The sequence below is a fragment of the Emydura macquarii genome, unplaced genomic scaffold (assembly GCF_026122565.2).
Source record: "Emydura macquarii macquarii isolate MOO-44397 ecotype Brisbane River unplaced genomic scaffold, CSIRO-AGI_Emac_v2 contig_499, whole genome shotgun sequence".
NCBI lineage: Eukaryota > Metazoa > Chordata > Testudines > Chelidae > Emydura > Emydura macquarii.
The window spans coordinates 11,012,666-11,035,406 of record NW_027130636.1 but is presented as its reverse complement, the minus strand read 5'-3'; the positions used below and the strand labels follow the sequence as shown (position 1 = coordinate 11,035,406).

At 40.3% G+C, this 22,741-nt stretch overlaps 1 protein-coding gene across 7 annotated transcripts in view; it reads left to right on the top strand.

The window, feature by feature from the left end:
- Positions 1-22,741, top strand: part of LOC137147133 (nicotinamide/nicotinic acid mononucleotide adenylyltransferase 3-like) — an 86,248-nt gene that overhangs the window by 14,015 nt on the left and 49,492 nt on the right. For 6 of the 7 annotated variants that reach the window (XM_067538945.1, XM_067538947.1, XM_067538941.1 and 3 more), the window contains exon 2: positions 7,995-8,146. In XM_067538945.1, coding sequence (XP_067395046.1) covers positions 8,038-8,146 — 109 coding nt within the window. In that variant the 5' untranslated portion in view covers positions 7,995-8,037. Of the gene's footprint in view, positions 1-3,326; positions 3,529-7,994; positions 8,147-22,741 lie in introns of those variants that run through there. The other variant, XM_067538942.1, reaches the window with a different exon arrangement.

The following is a 22,741-nucleotide window of genomic DNA, read 5'->3' as shown; positions in this document are numbered from 1 at the left end:
TTTAAGCCTTTAGCTAATTAATGTGCCATGCAGAAAGTTGTGTGAATGTGTCTTGTCTACACCTGAGAATAACCTCATCCAGCAGTCAGTGTAGGTAGGTTAGTGCAGACCGCTACGAGTAGACAGTTTCTAGAAAGGGTAAACCCTAACTCAGTTGCTGCAAATCCCAGCATGCCTTGTTCTGTGATTAAGGGTCAGCACTGGGTCAGCTACTCTGACTGCTGAATCAGGGCTATTCCTGTGGCCATGTCTACACTACAAACATGGTTAGTGCAAGTTATGTCAGCATACAGCTGCTGAAGTTTGTATATCACTCAGCCATGTATATACTTGGTTACTTGTGTTGAAGAAAACACAGTCTTCACTTCTGTTTGGGTGGGCTAGGAAAATACCTTTATTAACAAGGTAATTACCTGGGGCAACAGCTTAGCTGAACTGCGCCCCCGATCTGCGTTATGTGAGGGTTTTTATAAAGACTTATTACCAAGTCATTGTTATACACCAAAATGCATTAAGCATGTGTAAAAAGAAGACATAACGGTGAGTTTGCACAAACAGTGTCACATATACAAGGAACTTTCCGTATTTGGTTACAAAAGAAGGCATGCGCATAGCTTATTGTTAAAATGAAAAAATATAACTTCAGTTAAAAGAAAGAGACAGTCGGGCAGTTTACTTATCTTATTTAGCCTCAGAGAAAACTTTGCCCACACCTTGCTGACCACGCTTATCGGTCAGCACATTCCTAACTGCCTCTTAGCTTTCAGCTATATGCGCAAACTGTCTTTGTGACAAACTTAATGTTTCCACACTTGCATTGGCATGCTCACCAGGAGTGCTTGTATCAATGTAAAGGGCGGTACACTATGGATCGGTATTGCAGTGTGCCACACACTGCCGTCTGACACAGTGCTTTCTGGGAAATTTTTGTAATGCATTGTGGAATAGTAATGACTCATCCAGAAATCTCTGGGAGCTCCGGGTCAAGTTACCAGCATGCAACTTTTTCCATCCTATAATGCTATTCATATCCCATAATTTTTATGCCTTATTTTAAAAATTCCACGAATCCATGCATGCAGCATTTTTTGCATGTAGCCCGCAGAGCTCTGCACTATTATAATAAATGCTGCAAATACAGGATGCACAATTCCCCTGTATCTGCAGACCCACAGGAAGTAACGCAATAACTGGGGACATTAGGATGTTTTCAGGGTCATTTTGCTGAGGGACAGCAAAAAACAACTCAAGTCTTGGTCTTGGAGCAACTGCAGATGGTGGAATGCTGCTTCTGGCCATGAGAAATGAGCACTGATAGGTGGAATTGCATTATAATACAGATTTGGGCCAACGAGCAGTGTCTGCAGAACTTTCAGATGCAAAAAGCCACATTCCTGGATCTATGGGCCGGGATCACGTCAGCTTCCAGTGCAGGGACACCAAATTGAGAGCTGCACTGACAGTGGAGAATAGATTGGCAATTTACTTCTGGGAGAATTCTGCATCAAAAAATTAAAAATTCTGCACACAATATTTTAAAATTCTGCAAAATTCTGCATATTTTATTTGTCAAAATAACTCAATATAATCATGGCAGTTTCAAATATTTTGTTAATTTATTTCAAAATACCTGTCAGAAAGTGTGTCTATAACAATACAGATGACAAAAAAGATTTTGGAAATGTTTTTTGACAAATAGATTACTTACTAAGCATATTAATACAGAACTTTGAATAATAATTAATTTAAGCTACAACACAGGAATGTATTTTCTGCACCCTTCAGAAGCAGTGCAAAGGCTTGCGGGAGTCGGGGTGATGGAGGAGCTGAGGGAGAGGGAAGTAATTGCTGGGAAGGAGCCTCTCCCATTCAGTCAGGCTCATCTGCCCCTGTCCCCATGTGTTCCTGCCCCTTTCTCCTCCATCCGTACACTCCTTCCCCATCGCCATGTGACACTGCACCCCTACTCATTCAGCCTGTGGCTCAGTGTTGTCACCCCACTAGCTCCTGTGTTCTTACCCTAGTCTTTCCTTCCCTGCCCTTCTGAACCCCAGTTTGTGTGACTCCCCAGTAATCCTACTCTGTCCATTCTCCCTATATCCCATGCCACCTCATCTGGCCCCAAAGGCTAAGTGTTGTGAGCAAGGCAGCCTCTCCTTCTCCCACAGCTGGCTGCTCTGGCCTGTGAGCCAGCTGCGCTCTTTTCTGGCACCATTTCAGTCCATGGCGGGGAAAAAGGTGTAATTGCAGTTCCCTTCACCTCCCCATCAAAATAAATTATTCTTCAGGGGGGAAAAATCTGCAGGGAACATTAATTCTGTGTTTGTGCAGTGGAGTAGAATTCTGCCAGGGGTAGCAATTGCTCTCTGCAAGCTTGCAATGCCAGATTGCTTCCAGTCAATGGGAATCATTTTGGAGTTGTAAAATCTAGAGGGGGGGGGGGCTTCTCATGCAAGTATTTAGGGCCATTAATCATCTCCTGTTATTGGCAATGCACAGAACATAGTGGATAGATTTACAGCAGTGGGGTTCCTGAACTTTGGTGAGGTGACAGATGACATGCTTATCCCTATTTTGGCATCAGCCTACCTTGCCACAGATTATAACAACAGAAAGGCCTCTGTTCTATGGTAATGCAAGTGTTGGTGGATCGCTGGAGAGATACTTCAGCAGTATTAATGGGCTTTGGTCACGGAAGGTGCATTGACTCATATCTTTACAAAGACAAGGCTGCAGTCAGGGATGCTCTTTCCCGACAGGCAGATTGAAATGCCAGTAGTGATTTCTGGGGGACCCAGCCTACCCCTAACTCATGAAGCTGTAAATTAGCCTACTGGACAGCACCAAAGAAAGATTCAACTACCAGCTCAACAGGTGCACAATGACTATTGAACCTGCTTTTGGTAGATTGAAGGGACGCTGGCACTGTTTACTCACTAGATCAGATTTCAGTTGAGAAAAATATCCCAATGTTTATAGCAGCCTGTTACCAATCTTTGTGGTATTTCAGAGGGTCTCTATTACCCCCAATTGGCTTTCTTTGGTTAGTTCCTGGTCAGGACACTTCTTGGCCCCTGCCCTCTAATTAGGCCTTGTGGTCTGCTTCAGTCCCTTTGGGCTGTGTTTCTGGAGGCACCCTGGTTCCAGCAGTATAACACCTTCACTGTCCCAAGCCTTTCTGTCTCACTTCTTTCTTTGCGCTGTCTGTTTATAGCAGGCCTTGTTTCCCCTATTGGTTGCAGCTGTGGATGCCTGCTTCCATGATTGGTAGTTGTGCCAGCTGCATAGGGGTGTGGTCAGGCTACTTGCCAGTAGGCAGGAGATAATCCCTTCCCCCTTCTGCCTGTGCTCTCCCAATGGGGTTTGTAGACCCCATTATACTGCCTCTTGTGTCCTGTTATCTCACAGATACTATGCAGGGGAAAAGCTGTCACCAGAGTGGAGATGGAGTGGCTGATTGCTGACTTTGAACAGCCAGACACAAGGGCTATTACAAGAGCCCAACATGGAGCTGTATGGTTGTGGAAGGTAGGAAAGAGCACTTTAATGGTCAGCCACAATAGTGTTCTGTGCAGGAGTGTGCTGTGGGTGTAGATCTTTGGGTGGTGCTAAGAATTGTGTAATGCTTATTGTACATTTATAAATGTGACTAGATGTTTTCCTAAAGCTATGAATTATGCGGTGCTTGCTGTATATTTACAAGTCCTGTTTGCTTTGACTACCGCTATGCATTATTGTGGTATTGGTTGTGAAGTAATAAAGATAATTTGATTCTCCAAAAATAGAACTTCATTAAGTGGGAAAAAACAGTGCAGAAAACCACATGTGCAAAAAAACCCCACAGGCAATGTTATACAAATTTTTAACATAACTTAACAGGGTGAAAATATAAAATTAGAAAGGAAATAAACATTAGTCCACTTAAGTAGACAAATATAGTTCATTGCGGCTACAAATACACCAGTCGTGATTCTCACAGGCCAGTGCATGTAAAGTTGTCGTTCTTCTTGCTGTCCATCGGTGTGGAGAGGAGGGGTAACGATGTGCACTGTGATGCCACGTTAGGGGAATGTAGGAGGCAACGACCATGGTGCAAAGGGTGGTGGAGAGTCTGGATTTTTAGACCTATAGCTCAGTCAGGGTCTGCAGCATTTGGGTTTGCTACCTCAGAAGACCCATGTCCTGGTGTATTTCCTGTTTCTTGCAAGTCCCCTGCTGGGGCCTTTTTCCTGTCCTTCCTTTTTCTATATTGTCAGACACATTGGCCTTCCTCTTTCCTCTCCCTCTTCTCCCCCACCCCATCTAACCCAACAGGGGAAAAAAGAAGATGTCAACTCTACCTGTATTTGTTGTATGGAATGCAGTTTCTTGTAAAAGCAGAAAGATCTGTCAGATCTGTTGTTGACCTCCCTAGCCTTGTGGTATGCCTGGCGAAGTTCCTTTGCTCTCACGTGGCACTGCTGCTGATCCCTGTCATACCCCTTTGCCTGCATCTCTAATGCAATCTGGTTGTAGAGGTTCATGTTTCTATGGCTGGTCCGTGGCTGTGCTTGCACAATCCTTTCTCCACATGGGCCCAAGAGATGCAATACTTCTTGTTCACTCCAGGCAGGAGCTCATTGCCCTTGTGTAGTTGCATATAACAATGGTGAGCTGCTAGGTGTACTCACCAAGATAGGCAATCAGAAAAAGGCACTTCAAATACATGTAGGGGGGTTTAATGAGCAGGGGTTGCATCTATTCTCTGAGACACCTGGGCAGTGAAGTTTAAAGTTGTGACCAGAGTGGTCACTGTCACAAGGAATGGGGCATTGTGGGACAGCTGTTGGAGGACTGTTAGGATCGTCACAAGTTATGTAGTATCCTCATTTGCACTGTGTTGATCTCAGTAGGTCGACTGTGGCTCTACACCATTTGGGGAGGTGGTTTTATTTTGTCGCTGTACTGGGGTGCTTATGTCAGCTGACGAAGAAGTTGAGTGTAGACACGTACACAAATAGTTCTATACAAGGTGACAGACATCAACCTACCTTTGTAGTGTAGACCAAGCCTGAGTTTTGGGTTTATTTTGAGTGTTTTCTTCTCCTGACATGTCTTCTTTAGAGCCTTAATCTGGGGTAGACACAAATGCTGTGTTACATTAGGAAGCTAGAAATCTCCCTTTCCAGTGGCATAAAGCTTCAGCTTCTAGCCTTGCAGTGCTACAAAATTTGGGGTTAAAATTGTCATGATTTAATGTTATAGGAAAGCTGTTATGTGATCCAGGACTGAATTTTGCTTGAGCTGGGGTGTAGTAAGTTGAGGGGGAAGGTTTCTATTTAGGGAAGAGTTTTGTTTTAAATGGCAGCTATCTGAAACTGCTCATGGGATAGGAATCTTAATATCCAGCAAAAATCATCAGATTAGAGATGAAGAATACATCAGATGCAGGTTAGACCATCAGGGGCTCTTGTGCTGGATTCCCCCCACCCCTTGGTATAAAAGAGAAGGTGCTGACAGCATGAGGGTACCTGCTGTTTGGAATGCATCTCCCTTCCCTTCCCTGCTCTGAAATAGCCTGAACTTGCTGGCCTTCTAGGACACTGCAAAGCTCATCAGTTTGAGTGGGTTGTCAAGAAGGACTGAAGCCTTTGGGGGTGGGTTTCCTGTTTGGGAGACAAGGTGGGCTGGGAGTTTTAACTTATATGGGGCCTGCTGAGTGTTGATTAGGATGCAGCACTGTGTTGGATGGTAGGTAGAGGTGCTTTGTAAGTCTTCATTATTGTGCATTTAAATTTATGTCAATGGAGCTTGGAGCCCTGCATGGATGTTCTTTTGTGTGGAGCTTTAAGTCAAAATGAAAATAAATATATGGTTTGTACTAGTAGTGCTGTCTGGTTATTACTAACATTTACTTTTGGAGTCTACCTTTAGAGTCTGTGAAGTATAATATGTGAAACCAGGAATTAAGCTTTCCAGGGCATATAGAAATCTTTCCCCAGGTCAGAACTGTCCACTTCTGTGGAATATAAATGAGCTTTCATTAAAAATAAATTCCATTTGTAACCTTTGTGGTGGCAAAAGAAAGCTGTGAAGCATGAACCAAATATAACCAATGTGGTACTGTCTTCCTAAGTCTGCAAAGAAATAGCTCTGGTGTCACCAGCTCTGCTGGCAGAAGGGAGCGCTGGCTGCTGCTGTTCCAAGGAATAGGAAGCCCCAGAAGGAGTGGGGGACACAGCTACCCCCAGTGGAGAGCTCTGTGTGTTGTAGTGCTGACATCTCCTTTCTATCTACACACAGGGCTCCGTGGTGACGGACTGGGGAGGAACAGCATAAATTGAGTTATTGGGGATATAGGGAATGCCCAGTAACAATGACTCGGTCTAGCTTTAACTGATTTATTGTAGGGGTGCAGCTTTGATGATCTGCTGCCAATATAGTGAGAGTGGCAGAGTTCATCCAGCTAGAAACTGGAGCATAGATGAATACTTAGATATGCTAGCAACAGTGTGAATTGATTTAGATCACTGATTTTAAGCATGATTTTAAAAAATAATCAATTTTAATTGTTTTGCATTTGTACTTTTTTGTTTTCCTAAAGAAAGGTTGATTCTTACTGGTCAGTAACCATTGACACATGTTGATTTGCAACTAAATATAGCCTTTAACTAAATAGGGTGCTTCTTTTTACTATGTCTGTACTCTTATTTAAGCAAATATATGGCTTGATTTACATTTATTCAAATTCTTAATTTTTTTATTATGCTAGAAAATGATGAATGATACATTTCTTATTTACTAGATGATTAATTTTTTTACTTGCTGTTTGTGTCAAGCTCTATTTGAATGAAAATTAAAATTCAGTTAAAAATACACAAAAACGGGGTTTTTAATTGGATAAACAGAGCTACATTCAATGGTCTGGATACCTAAGAAAAAATAGTTTATTAAAACATGTTTTATATTTAAAACTAACTGATTCATTAAACAAAGGAAGTACTGTATTATCTGTGGTTAGTGAATTGAACTGATTGGTTTTTGGTCACTATGTCATTCAAGATTTTAGAATTAATAAATTTCATCCTCTCATACCTGGTTTTTATTCATAGATTGCAAGAGGAAAACAAGCTTTTCTGCTTTTTCAGCTCCCATTCAGTTTTTTAACTTTGAATAAACTAGTCACTGGACTGAAGTAGTTGAATAAACTGAAATGAAAAAAATACTCCCTCTCTGTACCTGCAGAAGAGGGTACTAATGTCAGAAGTTGCTTTAGCACTTCAACAAATTCTGGTTCCAGATGCTTAGCTAGTGACATCCACCAATTCAGTGGCTTGGCTTTCTTTAAAAATTGGCAGCAAACATATACTGCTTGCTATATTTATTGCCATAACATTACATTTAAGCTGTTCTAAGGCCTTGAATCTATTTAAGTCCTGTCAGTGCTCCAGCACAGAAATCTGTTCTATTTGTTAGGGAACCACCTTGTTGTAGTTAGGTTCCACCACAATTGTGATTATTGTAGTGTAGGTCTTTCCTTGTCATCAAGTTGCATATATAGCTCTTTTTGACATCACAGTTTAAGCATCTTTTATAGTTTGTGATACTTCTGGATACAAACCTTAGATGCTTGGTGTTTTGTCTTAATGACACTAAAATGTATGTTTTGTGAAAAACATTAGGACCATGAAGGTTTTGGTGATAGCTCTCCAGAGCAGTGATCTTGTTCAGAAGACCATTTTAATTTCTGGTAGGACTACTTTCCTACCTTTTCTATTTCCCGAACACTATTAGGGGTGAGCTATAGATGTCATTTCTGTACAGATTCAGGTTTTTGATTTAATACTTACCTTGCATATATTCTGATGGTGCTGTCTGCTGATCCCTTGACATTTTACTAATGTTCCAATGATGGACAGTTCTGAAAATTATGATTAATTTTTTATTATTCTGAGAAACAGATGTGGAATATCTCTCTGGGGTAAGGGTTATTTTAATAGTTATTTTTTCTTTAGGGTGAAATGCTGGTGAAGATCTTGGTGTGCAGTATCTGTCACGATGAAGAGCCGGATACCTCTTGTTCTCCTTGCCTGCGGCTCCTTTAACCCCATCACAAACATGCACATGCGTTTATTTGAGCTGGCTAGAGATCATCTTCATCAAACAGGTGAGTAGGATGTAGTTTATGCAACCCTCTTGGGGAACATAGAATATTTTAAATGAAAGAGAGGTTGGATTTTCCAATCTTGGGACTACTGGCAGATTTGCTGTCATTTTAACACTTGCTCATTTTCAAGTTCTTATTTTTTGCTAATTAAGTATGAGACTTTGATAACACACTTGATGAAATGATGAATAAAGAAATCCCAGTGTTGTTACCTTCTCCTTTTGAGTCTTGTTTCCCACCATGGAGATTTTATAGCAAGGTGTTCGCACAACTACATTTAGTTTTGTCAACAGTTTTAAGATCTCATTTTCAGTGAAAATTTGCCGCAGGCTGATTCTGGTGAAAAGCTATCTTCTTTGAAAAGGAGAAACATTTATGTTGAAATTTTGGTCTTTTACGATGATGTAGTTATTTAATACGAAGAAATGGTGCAGTTTGCAGTTTTGATTACCAGGTAAAACTGGAGAGGAAAAAAAGTGAGAAATTCGTTATTCATTACCCATATTTATTAAAGGGTAGAACTTTCCTCCCCTAGCAAAATAGTCTACACAAGGGACAGGAAGTCAAAAGAACTAGATTTCAGCAAGCTAGGAAGTCTCAGCAGCAAGGTGGAGTGGTTACTGGTCTAGAGAATCAGGCATCTAAAAGGAAGAATCTGAAGCAGCACAGTGCTGCTGGGAAGGGAGAAATCCCAAATTTGATTAACTCTTAATTCCTGAGTGCTATCTCCCAGACATTGTCAAGAAGCCCGGGTAAGTGACTGATTTGAAAGGGGGGGGGGTGGAAATGGGTAAGGAGATAAGACATTGGAAAGTGGTTGAAGAATAGAGGTAGGAGCAATTGGGTGGTCGGACATGGGGACTCAGCTGTTAACAATGCAGTTAACCTTCATTGGTTAGAGAGCATCAATTGCATGCTAATAGCATGCCTTGAGAGGAAAATGTGAATGGTTTTCTAGAGGGAGAATTGCTGAGCTGTCTCTGTGGTACTAAAAGGTTTCAATCCTCCAGAAGCACCAGAACTGAACAGTTAAAGGGTGTTTAAAGTTGGCTTCCCCTCTTTTGGGCTACTGCTGTCCAATTGGACAAAGAGTGGATGGCAGGGGTTGGAGTGGGTCTGACTTCACCTGATCCAATATCCCAAGCAGCACAGCTGAGGTGGAGTGGGAAACAATCTGATACTGGTATAGGCCAATGACTGAGTGCTTTCCCTTGAAGGAAGGACTGAACCTGGAAATGAATTATGACTGAACCACAGTTCATTCCTTGTCTACTCTAAGGGCAGTGCAGCCACGCGCTGCCACTTACTCAGGCATTTTGTTAAATCACAGTCTGGCCTAAATTTTATTAGAAATGTATCTTTGGGAGGTTGGAATGAACGTTTTCCATTGTAGTATGATATTCAGTTTTCTGATGTGTGATAGTGTGGTTGAATTGAAATTGAATGAGTTAGGCTGTTGTGTCAGTGTGATGAGTGGGCTAATGTTTGATGATTGGTATTGTGAGGGGTGTAACTTGTTTTTTTGACTTTTTCATGTAATCAGTGTCAATATAGGTAATTGAGGAACGCACACTGTACAGGACATCTTTCTCTTAAAGCAAATAGACCTGTTGTTCACTTATTTATTTTACTGTTATGATGGTGACCATTTAAACGTATCTCATATTAATGCACAGAGATTTACTAATATAAAAACCTCTAAGCAGTAAGGGGAGAATATTTATCTCTATCGTGGTTTTCTGTAGCACCATGACTGTGCTTTCTAAGAGCTTGCCAGGTAAATTAGATCTGCATACCAATAACTTTGTGGAATCTTCTCCGTTCCATCGCTATAGGAAGTTTTACTTGAGGTGAGTAGATAAATCATTCTGGCTGTGGTGGGGAACTCTTTCAAAGAGAAGGGTCTGGTAGCATGCTCTAGAAGTTGGTCATACTTTAGGTTAGTCTCCTCCAGAAGCTAGTTTCAGAGAAGTATCTTCTCCACCCAGAAGGCTTACTCTGTGGTTCTCCCATGCTTCGTCCTTCACTTTGTCTGCTGCATTGTTCCAAAGGAGTGCAGATGTCTGGGCAGGATGTGGATTGAGATATGCTTACTGATGTAACTGAGTCCTGATCCATTGATGGCTTAGGAGATCAGGACCATGACCTTGAAGCAGACTGGAAACCTTTGGTGAGGCCAGAGAACAGTGGTGATGTGTCACAGAGACCTGTTTCACTAATGGGGGACTGTGGTCTGCTGTATTTTGCATTGCTTCCATCGTTAGCCTCAGAAACAGGAGTTGTGGGTAACAAATGTAAGGAATCTGGCATGGTCCTTCTTCAGAAGGTGTGAAGTTCCTAGCAAGCTGAAGGTAGAAGAAAGCATTATGGTTCAATTTCTCTTCACAGTCCCGCTTCACTGTTATGAATGGCATGAGTCACCCTTGTGCATGTAACATAACTGCACACCTCTTCAGTTTCAAATGCAGTCTCTATATTCCTATTTCACATAATTTGCCACTTCAGGAAAGTTCCTCTAGATCTTCAGTGATAACTGCAGTCTCATCAGTGCGTCCAGTAAGTAATCCTTTTTCTGTTGATATCAATAGACAAATCTTATTACATCTCTTCCTAAATACAATAGATGTGTCTGCATGCCACTGAATGACTATGAGAATAATGCATCTCTTAGTCTGTGTTTTATCTCTTCTCATGTGAAACCATATTTGACTTTTCATCACTCCTCACGCATAGTTAGATTTTTTTCCTAATGTGATTCAACTCCCTGTTGTGCAAGTGTCTTTTGGAACTTGTGCTGATTGTGCCAAATGCCTTTTCACAATCTGTTAATGCTAATGCTGTCAGATGCTCATGTTCCCCTGCCACCTTAATGGTTTGTACTGATTCACATAGTTCTAATAGACAGTCAGAAAAGCCAGTTCTAGAACCTGCCTTACATGTAGGTTAACTTGAAATCTTTTTAACAATATTCTGGCTACTGTTAACATGATGTTTCCCATCTGGATGCTCCAGACGAGCTCAAGAGGGGAGGGGGACAGAGGAAAAGAACAGTGAAGATCAAAGATGTTTCAGGGACCCCAGATCCATTTATCTAGCACATGTCATAAGCATGTTGCTGCATGGTAGAGCTCCCCTTGTGGCCCCTAAGGTAGCTGGCTGCAGGAGTAGCTGACATGTAAAGGACTGCAGGCTTTCACAGCCTCTCTTTTCTTCATCTGTCACTCTCACCTTGACCCTGGGTGGAGCCAGTGGATTCCCCTCTCACCCTGAAACATATAGTCTTTAGAAGAGTGGAGGAATGGGGATTGGAGTTACCAGAAAGGGTTTTGAGAGAAAAGTCAGCAAAAAAGAAAAAGGGAGGGAGGGAGGAAGAGTGAGAGAAAATGGACCAGAAGAAGATGAAATGGCTGTGGTTGTGTCAGGACGTTGTGCAAGAGAAGAGGGGAGTTGAAACCCAAGAGGGAGCACCAGCAAAATCAGTTGAGAACTACTTGAGTTACCAACTGGTAAACATGTGCAAAGGCTTTATTATAACCAGTATTCTTTACTGTTTACACTTTTCTTCTTCTCCATGGCAAAGTATGATTTCCACATTATTCAGATGTACTCCCTTCACGGTACCGCAACAATTTACAGAAAGCATGCCCATGACACACAGGAGTCAAATCAATCTGTCCTCTAGCTCTCCAAATTTAACAGGTGATGCTAGATATTTTTCCCCTTTTTGTCTCCTGGTTTCTTTAATATATTTTGGTACAATATGTTGATTATAGAGGCCCTTCTTACACTTATTACTAGTAGCTAATAATCCATCAATAGAAGACCATAATATAGATGTTGCTATGTCCTTCTCTGACCAAAGCACCCCCATATCACATGCTACACACTTGTGACGGAGTGTTAGGCAACGGCAGCTAAACCACTGCAACTCTAATGAATTCTTCTAGAGCAGAGCTTATTAAGAAGAGCTGTGACTAAGCCCTGGTCTACACTTACCTGGAGATTCGGTGGCAGTCGACGGGAGTTACACAAACTACGCAGAGTAGCTTGCGTAACTCACGTCGACTGCTCTGTTTCCCTTCTGCGTGCCGTCTACACTGCGCTGTGCTCCTGTCGACGCAGCGCTACGCTACTTGAGGGGGTGGTTTACCAGCGTCGACTTCCTGATCGATTGAGCGGGTCTACACTGACCGCTCAATCAATCCAGAAAGATCGATCTGGCGGTGGCGAGTTTGCCGCTGTCAGTATAGACATGGCCTAAATGATGAGCTGAAGAGAACTAAAAGGCCATGTGGAAATAGGTGTAGCAGAAAGATACAGGGAGAGATCTCTCTTCTCTGCTTGTCTCTGGAGCTGAGGGCTCCCTACGACTGTATGGGTAAGGTTATATAGTGTATAAGGGTGGTATAAAGGAATATTGTAGATAAACTGCATGGAGTGTTTTACCAGCGCAAAGGTCTCTGTTTGTGGGTTTGAGCAAAGCCATGAGCAAGCTGGCCCTGCCACAACACCATTGTAATAATCTTTGCACAAAATATGCTTTGTGAGGTATTTTATGAACATGAATAACTCAATGGTCAATGTGGTGATATGTAAAGTTATGAATTCCCCTGTGTGATATTATTAGTACATGCTCAAGACCAGACAGCCCTGCCTAGGCAAAAGTTGTTAAACAGGTCTATCCTAAACAAAGGAATGTGTGTTTACTTCAATTTACATATAAGTAGTAAACAGGGTCCTGGAGACAGCAGAGGGAGGATATGGCAGGAAACAGAACAATTTGCATTTTAGCAAACAGTGGAGGCAAAGAAACAGCATGGAGTCTCTCTCTCCACCAGACTTCATGTTACATTCCTTACTGCTTGAATAAACTTTACTTTCAAGTATAACCCTCAGAAAAATCCACTTCAGAGGTTCATTGGACATAAAGAAAGGGGAGTAGTCATATCTCTCACCTAAGAAGACAAAGGCACCAGCAACTTTGGGCCTCTGGGAGAGATCCTGACCAAGGAAAGGGTCAGTCACCATCTTACTGAAAGACTGGGAGTGTGAAAGGCCATCTTAAACAAAGTCTTGAACCAAAACTTGATAGATTATGTTTTAGGCTTTTAGATGTGTGTTTTCACTTTTATTTGCTTGTAACCATTTCTAACTTTATCTCTTGTACTTGAATTCACTTTAAATCCTATTTTCTTTTGTTACTAAAGTTTTTTGTTTTATTTTAAGCTAAACCAATCCAGTGCTGTGTGTAAACTGAACTGTTTGGTAACTTCAGATAAAATAACAAACTGGTTGAATATTGACTCTTTACAGTGGCAACAAATCTTAATATCTGAACTATCCAGAAGCAGACTAGACATTGCAGAACACACGTTTTGGGGAAAATCCAGGACTGGGAGTGTGTTGGGGTTACCCTGGAAGTAGTAAACAAGGCTGATAGAAGCTAGAGTGTGACTAGTTTGCTGGGATCAGAGCTGCTGGATCAGGGCTGCAGCTGTACATGAACATCCAGGATGTAACCTGCATCCTAGTAGGCTGGTTGAGAGTAGCACAAGTTGGGAGCTACAGCAGCAAAGCAACATACCATACTTCATAACTGGTTCAAATTATATACTGTTGCAAATCTAAGCAGATAAACCATAGATCTCAAAGGAATTTCAAGACATGGCAGATTCCCTAAAGAAATTTCTCTTAGATTGTAAAACTAAATTCTGTGAAATTACACATGGCAGCCTTGAACAGTGTTTCTGGGGCGTACAATCTAGCTTTGATTTCTTCTCAACAAACATGAAAATACCCTTATGGGATAGAGCAAATTCCCTCTTTCGAGACTCTTGTCCTAATCCACAGTACATTGAAGTCAGTGGAAAGACTCCGTATCATCCTTATTTAAATCCTTATCTGCTTTCTTTGTACCTCTTACATTCCGTCAGGTTAGTGTACTTCACAGTGATCACTTCAGCCAGGAGAATTTCACAGTTGGGAGCCCTATAAATGGAACCACAATGCTTTATTATTCACATTGCTATTCTCTGGGTGGAGGTTTCATGCTTCATTCCCAAATAAAACACTCATTTTCAGAGATCACATGATGCTGCTTTTCCTGTCTTCTGTCCAAATCCAAAAGACCTATATAAGTGGAGTGGTGTTTTGAGAAAATGTGGTGTGAAAATTGCTATATGAGTGGAAAGTAATTTTTATTGTATTCTAAACTTGATGTGTGGAAAGCACTCTGTTTATCTGAGGACTGACCCCTTCAGAAGATCTTGATCCTTGTTCATTCTCAACTACTAACCAGTTAAAGGAGGCTTCAAATGCCATAATAGCCAGGTGGATTAAAGCATGTAGTGCTTTGAGGATTCACATCTGCCTAGGTTCCTACCTAGTGCCTATCACTATACTATCTTCACGTCTCATATTTATTAATGAATTTATTCTTACAACATCCATCTGTAGTAGTGAAGGAGTTCCCATCCTGTGAAAAGATTTGCAAGGCTGCAATAGAGTCTTCCACTGCCTCTTTCACCAGTGCCTGAGTAGTTTACTTTCTTTTCTAACTATGTAAATGCCATCGCTATCTCAATGGTTTGTCTCTTCTGGATTGCTGTTTCTTACTTTTTCCCAGAGGATTATCTGACATAAAAGTGAAAAATGTTCTCTTGCCTGTTCAATTTTTTTCTACCCTACACCATCTTCCCCCTTTTTTTCTTTTTACTTTATTTATAAAGAGTATTGGGTGACTAATATCTGGGCTTTTGCAAATGGCTTTTTGCAAAACATTGGACATCTAATACTGCTTAACCCAGTTACATAGAACCTCTAAATAAAATAGAGAACTTGGCTTAGATGGAATGTTGAAAAAAATCTTGTTTTCATTTCACTGACATTAATATGCTGAAAGTTCTGCAAGGAACATTGATGCTTTTTTTGTGGATAGAAAGCAAATTATAAACATTCCTTTAACATGAGTCTTTTATTTTGTGATTTAATATATGCATAGTCATACACAGACAAAGAATTGGTTAGAAAAATTAAATAATCCAGTTAAGTAACCAGGTTCTGAAAACCCATGTGTCTTAGTATCTGTTTTTTGTAATGAAGAAATAAAAATATTTTTAAATATAGGCTAATGTGTACATCTTTACTTAGAGAATTAAAATAGAAGATTACATCTTTATTATTTCCAAATTGACATGATTATTCTTCACTTTTTATTCTAAATTTTTGTTACTTTGCTATGAGGTGTTGAGCAGCTGATACCCAAGAGATCATTGCATTTCCATTGTGAACTAAGTGTGTCTGTGTGTAAATAAAAAGGATTGTAAAATTTTGATATAGGCTGATCCTGCAAGGATTTATGCGATTAACTCTGCACTCTGAATAGTCCCATTGAAGTGAAGAAAAAAAATTTACTCTGTGCTCTCCCTTCCCCAAAAAATTTGCAAATCCTTCCAAATATAGCTCTTATGCTGCATTACTGTGAATGGACAAAGTAATCTCAGATTGATTTTAAATGAATAGAGTGTCCCTGCATCCCACCAAAATCAGGAATGTCCTTGGGCTGATCCCAGAGAGATTCACAGGAAATTATGGTTTTTGTCCTGATTCTGTAAACCCCAGCAGACTGGCCACCTCAAGGAACTGCCAACTAGCTGAGTTGGTGAAAATGACAGCAGGCTGGCTGTGTACACATGCACCTCAGGGACCATTCTTAGATCTGTCACATATTAGAGTGCATAGGCTCTTCTGTGTAGTCTCCTTGCACTTCAGGCAGCATGCAACTTTTCAGCTTCACTTGTCCCATCTTTCTTCCTCCTGGTCTGTCACCAAGTGACATGATGTAATCTAAAGGGAATAAGGAGCACTCGCTACATCTGTTCTTTCACCCGTTCAGTTTGGGTCCTGCCTACTACACTTAGAGAAGGCATCTGGACATCAGTTACCAGCTGTCCATTGCCTACAAACACATTTAGGGGCCCTTCTCAGTATTAAACCTAAATCCCAAAGCATGGGGAATTTCCCTTAATTGACACTGAACAACTCTGGATATGTAGTGAAGATAGCCTGCATCAGGTCTAGGGTGAAAGAGTATGTGCTATTTAAGAAAGGTTTTGCTTTGTTTTTTATCTGGGAGTTATAATGTATTTAAACCAACAGCCATAGTGCAGTAAAGGAAAATGTCTGCTCCCAGGTGTTGGGTCAGTGTCAGGTTTAATTAATGTCACAGCAGTTACTGCTGTGAATTTAACTTTGATTTTCCATTACAAAATGTAAGTTGGGAGAATTAAATAGTGCATGATAAGATATTTCAGTGAAATCTAGAGGTGAGGTTGAAGTGTAATCTAATAATTTTATTTAAGATTGCAGCAGTGCCATCTTCAAAACTCTGGAATTTAGAGGGGTGCCAAGCAACATAACATAAATATACCAATTCTTTGTTTTTAATCTTGGTTTAGTTTAGAAGATTTATTAATCAAATGAAACCATTTCAATAGAGAGAAATAAATTTTACACCTGGTGAGCTAGAAGTAGAACATAGAATCCTTGCTATCGGTAATACCTATATATAGTATGCATTTCCATTACACAGCTATACTGACATGCTGCTAATTTAAACTCTCCTGTATTATTGGGAAGGTTCTATTTATGGCAATTAATATGGAAAAAATAATTGGTTATGTTTAAACTGTGGGGCCTAATCTTCTACAGGCATATGCAGATGTAACTGAATAAAATTAATAGGAGTTTCATTCATTTTGTCAGCAATGAATTTGGTTCTGGAGACTAATCTAGATGATGCTAAATTAATACCAATATTTAGCAGTTATATAGCACCTTGTATTTTCAAAGTATTGTACAAAGATTAACTGATTTACTCTAATCCAATTAAACAAATTTTTTATCGAGATAAAGGTGATTTTACAGACCATACAAAATTCCTTCCAGAACTGTTGTCTAAATTCAGTTTTAATTAGACTAGTGTGCCATTGCTTTCCCTGCCCTTGTGCCCATGCTAGTGAAATCTTAAACCATTAAAGTGACTTTTAAAAGACTATCTGGAATGGATCTGTGCACTAACACAGTGGTTCTCAACCAGGGGTACATGTACCCCTGGGGGTACAGAGATGGGGTACATCAACTCATCTAGATGTTTGCCTAGTTTTACAACAGACTACATAAAAAGCACTAGTGAAGTCACTACAAACTAAAATTTCATACAGATAATGACTTTTTTTATATTGCTCTATATACTATACACTGAAATGTAAGTACAATATTTATATTCCAATTGGTAAAAATGAGAAAGCAAACAATTTTTCAGTAATAGTGCGCTGTGACACTTTTGCATTTTTATGTTTGAGTTTTGTAAGCAAGTAGTTTTAAAGTGAGGTGAACCTTGGGGTTCACAAGTCACAAGACAAATTGGACACGGTAGTCTTGAAAAGGTTGAAAACCACTGCACTAACACACCTGTCTAAACATGGCACTCTGCATTTTCATACCATTGTGATCCTTACAGGATGACAAGATGACCCCAAAGACCTTGGAAATAAACTCACAAGCATATCTATGATGACAATCAAACAAAAATCTACCAGAAACATTTTGAAAGTAAAAGGAAGAGGGAAGAGTTTCTTGGTTGGCTTAGAACATGAAGAGTGAACATGCCCAGCAATATAATCTAAATAATCAACAATAAATATGTTCATAGACTAGGATGAAGAAACAAACAAGGCAAATGAAAGAATTAATTTTTTGGATTTTCTTATTTTCTTTTTAAAAAATAGGAAAGTATGAGTAGGGGGAAATACCCTCTTTCCACACCCCCTCTTTTCCAGCCTCAAAAAAGTGCTCGCCATTCTGATGAATTGTCTATTTAGATTGTAAATCCTTTTGGGCAAGGAGCTATCTTATTGAGTATAAAGTTTCAAGCACCATATGAGTTAGTGACACTAATAATGCCAGAGGAATTGGCATGCATGGCCTGCAGGATTGAGCACCAGGCCATGCATGCTGGGAGCAGGAACTTCTTAATGCTAATCCTGGCTCTGACATGGATTTGCTGCATAGCTTTGGGGAAATCACTTTATCTCTCTGCCTCCATCTATGTAAAGTGGGAATAATACTTACAATTACCCACTTTACAGGGCTGTTGTGAGGATTAAAGTGCTTGATAAATGTAAAGTGATATAGCACCGATAGGGGAAAAAAAAGAAAGAGCAAGAAACAACTGGCTTTCAAAGAAATACAGTAGGAAATGGACTCAAATTTGTGGGAACAAATGTGCTGGTTGCAATTAAACAAATTAGAAAACTGAGCAGAACAGACACAGGGGGGGGGGGGGGACACTGAAGCAGTAACAAACTTGCACAACAGAATGAAAAAAGACTGAAGCAAGAGAAGGATTGAATCTAAGGTCTTGTCTTGACTACGAACTTAAGTTGATCTAAGTTAGGACAACATATAGCAGTGGTTCATGTCCACCTTGTGCCCCCTCTGTTGGTGGTGTGTATCATGTGCAAGACTGACAGCCAACAGGTGATGTAAGTAACACAGTGTCTACACAAACACTGCACTACCCTAACTACTTTGACCTAAAAACCATGCCTCTCATGGAGGTTGAGTTATTAGGTTGCTGTAGTGAGCGACTTACATCGGCAGGAGCAACGTTGGAGTGTAGATTCTTATATAGTTAGGTCAACGTAAGCTGCCATATGTTGACCTAACTCTGTAGTGTAGACCAATCCTTAGATTTGATGAGTTAGAGAGAGGCAAAACAATGTACAAATGTAAGGAGTAGCACAGCAAAATCCTGGAAGGAGGAGAAAATGGCCAAGTATATGTAGACTGCTCTAGTTTAACAGCCAGCCTCTGAGTCTAGACAGAGAGGGAACCCTACACCAAGAGTGTCAAACTCAGGTGGAGAGGCCCAAATGTCACTTTTAATTATGGTCCATTGGCTGGGGTGTAAATTTAGATCTACAAAGCTTCCTCAATCTGCAATAGCTCTCCCTCTGATCTCAGTAGGAGGCTTGCACAAAGATCAAGATAAAATATTATGGAGTAACTAAATTTTTGTTGTTGTTGTGTTTCAGTAGTGCTTAGAGATTCCAATTCAGGATCAAAGCCCCATCATTCCAGGTGCTGTACAAACACATAACTAAGATGGTTCATGCCGCAAAGTATTACAAGTTGTTTTGTCCAATACCTTATTGTCCCATTCAGTGAGAAAATTTGCTACCCTTTTGGACCTCAAGTATGTCTATGCTTTGTTTCTTTTCATTCCCCATCCTCCTTTCTGCCCCTCTTCATCTGTGTGTGTGTGTGTGTGTGTGTCGCCTTTGACCCTCTGTCTATATTTCCTTCCTTGCAGGGACTCCCAGGTTCCACCCTTTGCAGACTTTACTCCCTCTCATCCCCCTTTTTTTTAAAAGGAAATCTCAGATTTTGCACATTCTGAATATGGCAAGTGGGCTGGATCTGGCTCACAGACTATCTTTGACACCCCTGCTCTGTGCTATTATTGTAAGACCAGCTAATGAAAAGGACTCAGAAAGGCAAACTCCCTTCATAGAGCACAGACAATTTGCACTTTTCAAAGACCTACCTTGCTAACTGTGAAACGAATGAAGGAGTGCAGAATAACTGTAACACTCTGTCAAGCCACAATCTCATACAGATGGGAATTCCCCTTGAGACAGTGCATCTCAAGTACAAGCCAGCAGCTTTTGCAGAGTGGCAGAGTACTAGCCCACACTCCCTGACTCCTGCTTGCTGCCTATTATCTCGCCCAGTGGAGATCTGATGACTCCTTCCCTCCACACAGACAGGCTAGATTCAAACTGATTCAGCAACTCAGCCTAAAAAGTAGGTTGTAAAGTAAAGTAAAAAGAGCTCTTTAGGAAAGTGGTTCTCTATCTTTATCATACCTGGACACCCCACTTCCTTGCATCTAGTCCAAACCCTGCTCTGATTTAGCAATGGGCAGGGCAGGATCATTGTGATCCATAATGCTTGTTTTCAAATGCCCTGAAGGTCCTAACTCTCAGGTTGAGAATCCATGCTTTAGTTACTTGATCCAAAGCCAATTGAAGTCAAAGAGAAATTCCTACTGACGTCAGAGGACTTGGAAACAGGCCTTTCATTTGGGTGAGGCAGGGGAAAGCTCGCAGATGGGCATTACAGAGGCCCTTTGGGGGATGAAGAAGAGGGTCATGCAGTCATTGGTACATTCTGACAACAAGGAATCCAACAGTGTGGAGCCACATGCATTAGGTTTGTAACTCTAGCCTACCAGGAATTTACATAAGAAACTGTGAAGAAGAAAATATTAGTTTGGTGAGGCAGAAGACCATGGAGAAATGGCCTCTGAATTGTAGCAGTTAGCCAGACCAGTAACCAGGTTGTAAATGAATACAAAGTGATTAATGGGAACCTTAAATTGTTTTTATTACAGTACCAAAAGGAAAAATAATTACAATTTTCATAAAGTTGGTACTTGAAATAATTTATTATAATAGAAGAATCTGTCCATTTTACAAGTACTTTGTAATAATGTTTATTAATTGACAATAATTTATGACTACTTATAATGAAAGAATACTAATTACCATCATCCATTGTCCTAAATTATGTATATTCTTTGTGAGGTTTGGGTGTTCTGTTAGCTTTTACTTACTTTTGTTATGTAATTAAAGTTTACTAAGTAATGATTACAACTATTAATTATAAGTAGCTCTTAGAGAACATAAGTAAATAACAAGCAACTGTTTCATTTTGGATCAGCAAGAACTGCTGAAAATCAAGCCATTTTATTTAGGTGCCGAAGAGGTTTTGATGCAAAACTTTAGGCACCCAACTTCAAAAACATTGGCCAATGTGGTTTTAACACAATGGGATTAATCCATCTAGCTGAGACAAAAGAAGTCATAACTAAATTTCAGAGATTACCCATGTAGATTGTTTATTCCAAAGAGATTTAAGAGCAGGCAATGAAAGGGAAATTACCATAAGGATATTTTCAATCAGAAATTCTGTAATTTGCCAGGAGTCAGAAGACAAGGAGTAGTAATCTCAAGGTACAGGTCCACTCTGAAAAGTGATAATTTAAAATTGGCATGTTCTTACCTGATTATTATTTATACTATAGTAGTGCATAAAGCCCACAACTGAAATCTGGTACCCATTGTATTGGGTGCTCTCCCAAAGAGGTTGCAGTCTAAGTAAACAACATAGACAAAGGAACTATTATTTTACCTATGGGTAGCTGAAACACAGAGAAATTAAGTGAATTACTTACAATCACCGAGGAAGAGCCAGGAATTGAACCCAGGTGGCTTAGGTTTCACCTGAGCTCTTCAATCAGAAGACCATCCTTTCTCCCTTTCAGTGAGCTGTTAGATACATGTATTCAGAGTCATATGTTTACTTTATTGACTGACATTTGTTTTTAACTACTTGTTCTACCTCTTATTTAAGGGCTATCTTTACCCTATAAGCTAAGGGTGTGACTGTATGATTCACCTGCTCATGTACACAGACTTGTGCTACCTCTCATCAAGCTAGCATGAGTATAAATTGCAGTGTAGCAGCAGCAGCATGGGTAGTGGCAGTGGAAACACATCTGAGTCAAGGTTGAGTACATACCCACCAGTTTCAGGAAGGTTTGTGCTTGTCACAGCTCAGCCATTCATTCGCTAATCCGCCCTTGCTACTGCGGTTACACTGCTATTTATACTCACAGTAGCTTGGTAAGAGGGCAAAAATTTGCCTTCAGAACCTTTGTTACTGGTCAGGTTTTACTGGTGATAAAGCAGAAGGAAGGAACCAACCCAGTTTAGCTTTCATATCCCAGGCTGAGTTTGTATGCTCGCAGTAAGGAAACTATCTTTGTATTTGTAAACTGAGCGATATTCCAGACATTAAATATGGCCATTTTTACAGTGTACCTTTAAGTCATGAGAGCCACACAGTTTGAATCTGCTGGCATGAAGACAGCTAGGGAGAGCAGTTACATTATTTTTAAAAAGAAAGAAATCTCGTTGGGCTTAGTAAGTATTCCCAACAGGGGACAACAGCCTTCCATGCACTGGATGAATTTACAACTCAGTAAATTATAACAGGAGATCTCAATTTACAGTCTATCCTAAGCTAGACAGCTCCAATTGCAGATGGAGAAAGGATAAAAAGACAGAATAATACCTAATGCAAACAAACACACACCAAATACAAAAAATGACCCCCAAAAAAGCAGTAAGACTTGGGTGGAATTAAAAGCAACCACAAACACCTTTTCTCCCTCGCTCACATCAGCTATGTCACATATTAGAATAGAAAATGGAATGTATTCTTGCTTGCAATGTACAGGCATTCCCTAATGTAGGCAGAGATAAAGCAGATTGTAGGGCCAGATGATGCCCATATAGTCAGACTTCAGGGGCACAACTTCCAATCAACAATCACCGATTAAGGGATGATGTGATTTTGAACTCCGATATGAAAGAAAGATATTTCACAATTATGATGCAAGTGGGCCACAGGCTATGAAATGATAAACTGTAAATTATAATATAAGGAAGGGTGAAGGAAAAGGCA